At 47.8% G+C, this 6,582-nt stretch overlaps 1 protein-coding gene across 2 annotated transcripts in view; it reads right to left on the reverse strand.

Annotated features, from left to right (window-relative positions):
* TMEM164 (transmembrane protein 164) overlaps positions 1–1,262 on the reverse strand; it is a gene marked incomplete at its 3' end in the record, with an annotated part of 42,597 nt that extends 41,335 nt beyond the window's left edge. For both annotated transcript variants that reach the window (XM_082488090.1, XM_082488089.1), the window contains exon 1: positions 762–1,262. In XM_082488090.1, coding sequence (XP_082344216.1) covers positions 762–1,226 — 465 coding nt within the window. In that variant the 5' untranslated portion in view covers positions 1,227–1,262. The remainder of the gene's footprint in view (positions 1–761) is intronic.
* Positions 1,263–6,582: the final 5,320 nt, after the last annotated feature.

A 6,582-nucleotide genomic window follows, 5' to 3' on the forward strand; every position in this document is an offset into this window, starting at 1 on the left:
ACTCACCAAGCTCAATGAAACGGCCAGTTAAGTACATGCAAAGGACTATTGATAAACAGATCTTGTAAGCTTTAGATATTGCAAATCAGCAACTGTTTATGAATGTTTCCATTATCTTGGAAGCTACACAAATTGCACATTATCATGCATCAACAACCAAGCCACAAGTGATTAAAGCATGCAGTTTATCCACAGGTATTAAGCCCAATTGGTTTGTTCACCCCATGTATGAGACATGGATAATGCTTTTTCCCTTACTATTCAGCTTCGAAAATTAGAAAGGTAAATCAACATCACCTGCAAAAAAATAGAGTAATTTGTTTGTTCATCACTTTTGCAAAATACATTCACACCCCTAAAAGTCACTTGCTTGAAAAAGTTGCATGTAAATTACATAACTGCTTTAGCAATAATCTTGGTTTCGTTAAATTTGGTGCAAATTTTACTACTGGTGTCAGTGAAAACAGCATTTTCTGTGCTTGGAACAAGGATTAGGTGAAAGCAAGTGGTGAGACAGCCTTAATTTTTTGCATTTTCAACCAGAGATTTGGACATTAGTCACAGCTACAATTTCACCTTTTCACCTGACTTGCGTTTTTTATAGATCTCAATTCAGCTGATTAAAAACTAAGTCTATTTTAAAATGTTAATACAAATTCTTGGCATTTGTACTTTTTCTATGCACTTTCGGTCCACAAACCGCCATAAGAAAAACACTGCTTTGCAAGTAGAAAAACTAAGGCAAACTTCCCAAGCCTTACCTGCATCATAGTGACCACATGGCAGGGATTCAGGAGGTAAATGACAGTCCTGGTGGCAAACTTGAACCCCACCTCCAGCCCAAAGATGAGACAGAGCACCACCAGCAGCACGTTCTTGCCCAAGCTCTCCTGCTTCGTCTGGGGCTGCTGCAGCAGGTGACCCTCCAGCTCCCTGAAATGCAGCCGCCTGAGCTTCCACAGGGACAGAAGGATCTCCACGACACCCACACTGAGGAAGACCAAACTCTCCAGAAGGCGCTGCTGCCCGGAGAGAAAGGCCGCGCACTCCGGCCCGCCATTGCCAGCAAAGCTGGGGTCCACACCCCCGTACATCCAGTCCAGGAGATTATGGAGGCTGTAACGAGACATGCTGGGACGGTGCCTCTCCTCCTCCCCGTCACTGTCCGGGAACAGGTAGGAGCAAGATGGAATCCAAGCCAAAATGCTGCCGGGCTGACGAATCATGAAACGCGAGGTCGGCCCCTCTGTAGTCCCCTTCCTTCCCAAGCTTCAGGAGAAGCAACCCGCTCGGCTCGGGGCAAGGCGAATTTTTGGCTTTTCCTTTCGATGCCAGGACGGGCGCCGCCAGCAGCAGCCTGCCAGAAGGGAGGAGCCACAGATGAATGGAGCCCGTGAGGAGCGGCCGAAGCCCCTCGCCTCAGGACCCCCCCTCGTCCCCGCCTGGCGGTCCCCGCCTGCCCCCGGCCCTCCTGGCCGCTACGGGGCTGCCCTTCTCCCCTCCGCGGCCGCCGCCCCCCTCCCTCCGTCCCGCCGCCTGCCCTACCTGCTCTGCCCGCGCCCCTCGGGCCGTGCCGCGCCGCAGCCCGCCCGCCCGACCAGCCCTTTCCCGCCGGGCGGCGGCGGGCCCGCTCCCTCCGTCGGCGGGTATCTGCTCCGTCAGGGAGCGCGGCGCGGCCGGGCGGAGGCAGGCCCAGCGCCCCCGGCCATGGGGCCGGCCTTGGCCAGGGAGGGGAAGGAGGAAGCGGCGCTCCCCTCAGCGGCGGCGCCGGCACGGCGGAGAAGAGAACGAGCCCCAGCGGGCGGGCCGCTCTCCGCCGCCGTCGCCTCGCCTCTCCCGGCCCCTTCCCAGCGCCGGTAGCATCACCCCACCGACGTGCCTGACTCACACCGAAAAATGGACGAGCCCGCCGCATTGGCTGCGCCCGGCCGCCCGCTCCTCCCTCCGCCCCGGCCGCTCCCGCCTCCCGCCGCTGCCTTGGCTCCCCTCCGCCTCGGCGGATGCGGCTTCCTCGGCGGGCCGCGCTCGCCTCTGCCTTGCGCTTCCTCCCGCCTGTTGCCTCAGCTCTTCACCCGGCTGCTCCCCTTCCTCCTCCTCCTCGCAGCTGCCCGCGGTTTGTCCTGGCGTCCCCGCTCGCCCGGTTCCCCTCAGTGCTGCCGGCAGGGAGGAGGGCGAGGGCCGGCCATGGTTCTCCCCTCAGCGCTGCTGGCGGGCCCGGGGTGCGCGCCCATGACTGTTGGCCCACTCGATACAACGCGCAGCGATAACTTGATGAATGAGTTTCCCAAGTGCCGTCGCAGCTGGTGTTAGTTGGCCAAGAAATGGCAGCGGCCTGTGTCATGGCGGCGCAGCACGACAGGCCACGCTGGCGAGGGGCTTCTCTGAAGGCGGGTAAGTGCGTGCCCTCGTGCGACACGTGGCGCACAGGCCCCGTGTGCGTACAACAGAGCCTTGCGCCGTGCGGGATGGGTTTGGATCCTGGGGGCAACTGGTTTGTGGCTGTGTGAAGCAGCCGCACTGCCGGTACATCACTGTTTCTGTAGGAAAGGCTAAAGGTAGGTGGAGATCTTGGTGGAGCAGGGGGTCAAGGGGTATTGTCACAGTGGTTGGAACCGTGAGCGAACGTACGCGTACGTGAATTGGTACGCGTACATGAACGTACCACAGATTTTATCTCACATATCCTGCCCCTACCCCTTCCTGGCCATTACGGCACTGCCCTTCTCTGCAGAACAGCACTGGCACCAGCCAAACTGTTGAGCCAGCTTAATTGAAACTAAAAGCTCGATTCCACAAATAAGTATGAAAAGACCAGGCAGATCTCTCTACTGGCTGAGTCAAAGCAATTTCCATGTAGATGGAGAGGCAGCAACACCTGGGCTGTAAAGCTGGCAGCAGCATGTGCATGCCATTCTGCTGTGGAAGAAATTATTCCTATTTTTGGCAAAGAAGGAGGACCCACCAAGCTTTTCCAAGGTCTTCAAGGGCTCCTTTCCACAATTACAGCTTGATAGGAATTCTACAAAATGCTGTTCTCTCCAGTCATTGCGGATTCATTCAAACACCTATTGTTGATCTAATTATGCACAAATCTGCTGCAGGAAGTGAATTTGCAGAAACCAGACGCACAAGGGTGCATTTATCCCAATTATGAGTAGAACAGAAATAATAGTAAGTTTAGCTTGACCACATCATGAGGTCTCTATTGTCCTTAAGCACATGAAGAAAATAGAAAGGAAGACAGGTCAGATTACTAAGAATAAGAAAAAAAGACTAAAAAAGGTATGCTGCAAAACAATTGAACTATCAAGAGCTATCAGATAAAAACTGCTCTGTAAGTATATTCATACTGAGAAGACGACAGGGAGAAAGATTAATCCCCTACTCAACAGAGAAGAAAATCTGTCAACAAATTATAAAGAAAGCTAAAGTGATTAGGGCCTTTGTTGTATCAGATTTCCAAAAAACATCACCTGCAAGCACATAGTTAGAACTGGTGATGCTGAGAATAAAATTATCTCAGCCCAGAGTAGGTAAAGAACAGATCAGAAGCACTCAGATAAACCAAATGTTTTCACATTGTTTGAGTCCACTCAACATGATTGAAAGACAGTTAAAGAATTTGCTGAATTACGAAGGTGAATGAAGATGCTGAAAAAAACAGAAGGGGCAACTGTAAATTACCATTATCAAAGCACGGGTGGAGCCAGAGAAACACAGCTCCATCAGTGTAATTAACTGAAATCCCTGAAAAAATCCTGGGACAAATAATCTCACAAACTATTATTAGCACCTAGATGATAAGCAAGGAATGATAGCAGTCAACATGGATCTGTCAAAAATAAATCATGCCAGACAACTTGATTTTCTCCTCCAGTAAGGAACAGGCCTTGTGGACAGGACAGAGCTTTCTGTCAGTTTGATTAGGGTTTTGACGCTTACATGACCTTTTCATTAAAAAGTTAGAGAAATATGGTCTGGATAAACGTATTATAAGGTCTGTACAAAACTGACTGGATAGCATGCAGTAGTTCACTACTGCAAAATGAAAGAATATATTGCTGGGTTCCTAGAGCCTGTCTTTGGTCTGGGTCTTTTTGTTATTAAGGTAAATAGCAGAACAGAGGACATACTTACTAATTTTGCAGGTGATGCAAAGCTGAGGGGGACAGAATTAAATTTTAAAATAGTCTTGACCATTCAGAAACATGCTTTTTCAAAAAATTGAAGAAGATAGTAAGATTGAATTGCAGCATAGTTCAGCACATTATTCTAGTGTAAATCACCTGGTATAAGCCATCACTGCCTTTCCTTTTCCCCTTGCTACCCATTTGCTCTCACACTGTCTTATGCCAGCATAAGCTTTTCTGGGCTGTGTGCTTGCTGTATGAGGGAGCTGATTAACATTACAATTATAATTCCAGAGGTAGTTGTAACCTGGAGCACTTTGCTGATCTGTTGATCGTACTTTGGGTGGTGATGGATGAGGCAACCTGCTGATTTCTTGGTTTTCTGTGATTTTCCACTTATTAGAAAGAAAGAACATAGTTGATATAAAACCAGACATCCTAGTATGATTGATATTTGTTTGCAACAGCACAATATTGTTAATTCATGTTCAGATTGTGATCCACTATAAATCTAAAAGATGTGATTCTCTGATCTTGATCTGCTGGGTGGCTTACGCACAGTTCCTTCATTCTCTGTTTCAGTTTCTTCAGCTTCTTTGAAAAGCACTCTGAAATCTGTGAATAAGATTTTATTATTATTGACCGAATGCTAAGCCGTTGGTCTTTTCTGTTTGTTAACCATTTCTTCTCATCCTCTCACTAAGTAATGTAGGCTCTTACTGGGATCCATTGTAAACATATATATCTCCTATGTCAATAGAAATGGTTCTGTAAGAGCAATAAATTCCTGTAACTAAAATGTTTGCACAAGAGCCTGAGGCTTGTTCTGGTATCTAACATGAGTTTTATTTTTCTGTCTGTGGCTTCTTGAAGTATAAAAATGGTGAAATCTAATGTTAATCCATGAAGAAATGCAAGGGCCGTGAGTGTGCCAGTTGTCCTTAACCACACGGAGCAGCCTTGCGCAGGGCTCCTACTCGCAGGTCATTTGCCTGGGAACTCCACATTAGCTCTGGCCCGGACCCCAGTCCTCCCCCAAGCTGTGCAGTTTGCAGACCTCTGTCCTCAGCTCTGTCCTTTGCTGTTCCTGACTTGTTGCCCGGGCTGCCCAGACCGGCCTTGGACACAACTGGTTACCCCTCATTTCTCTAATGATCACTGGACTCTCGACAGAAGCTGTCACCATCCCCACCCCATTCTGCTCACCTGGCTTGGTGCTGTGGGACTGCGCCTTTGTTGGCAAGGTCGCTGCCCATACATGTGTGTGGTCACCCTTGGCTCCTGGGTTGCCTGCTTTGGTGGAGCAGCCCCACTCTCGCTGCTCCCTGACAGTGTATGAAGTTCAAAGTCAGCTTATGGAACATATCTTCCTCTGTAGAACAAAACTCTGCATCTTATCTCTCCCTAATGTATCATTTGCAAATTCCATCTTAAGTAAGCCCGGAGGTAAAGGCAAGGCCTGAAGTCTTATATTTGGTAGATAATCATCAATAAGCACCAGCAGCTGAACTTCAAAGCAGAGGGACTAAAAGACCTTAATTCTTACTCAAAAAAGCATTTAAGCACGTGCTTATCTTAAGCCTGTCCTCAAATCCTTTGAATTTAGGTATATGAATTGAGACCTTTCCTCAACATCAAGCTCTATTGCTGTACTTTAGAAATGTGACTCTACACATCAGTATGTGTAATATTTTAAGTCTTGAAATGTTTCTGGTGAATAACAATATCACAGGTATAGCTGAAGACATCAGCAGAGTTACTTTAACAGTGGAGTTGTAATTTATCATGCACTTTTATGCACAAAGTAATTAAACAAATTCTGATGATTAGTAGTTTATCAGAGCATAGCTGATAGAAAACGCACATTCCCCACGCTGTCCTGTGCCACCAGTCTGTTGTTCTGGAGCTGATGCATCTTTTCAAAGCATAGGGAAAAGGGGTTTTATTCCTGTTTCTTGAAAGAAACCTGAAGCGTAAAGTGGTTGTGTCTTGTCTAATTTCACATAGTCTGTGGCAGTGAGAACTGAACCACAAAAACTTTCCAATTTATTATATCTGTAACTCTTCCATTTTATCCTCTCTTTCATTTCCTCCTTCCTTCTCCCACCTTTATTAGACATTTCTTGGTCAGCCATGAAGGACACAGTCTCGCAAGGCTGCATTGGAGACAACAGTTTGCTTTGTTCCCTCAGCTTGCAGATTAGCATTACTGTAGTTTTATGGGCTTGGTCTAGATAGTGAGAAGTGAGCCTTGTGTGAATTCCTACTCAGAGGAACTAGGAAGGAAAAGGGAATTGCCTACCTAAAACAGGAAAGAACAAGGACACCTGGATTGAAGGGAAAAGCAGGAATGGGGACAAGTTTTGCAAGAAGTTGGGATTAGCTAGCCAGTTAAAGCACTGCTGTTTATTTACAAGGGTTTTTTAATAAAAGGATGTGAACATTATGTGCA

Source organism: Vanellus vanellus (assembly GCF_965231255.1).
Source record: "Vanellus vanellus genome assembly, chromosome: 10".
Taxonomy (NCBI): Eukaryota; Metazoa; Chordata; class Aves; order Charadriiformes; family Charadriidae; genus Vanellus; species Vanellus vanellus.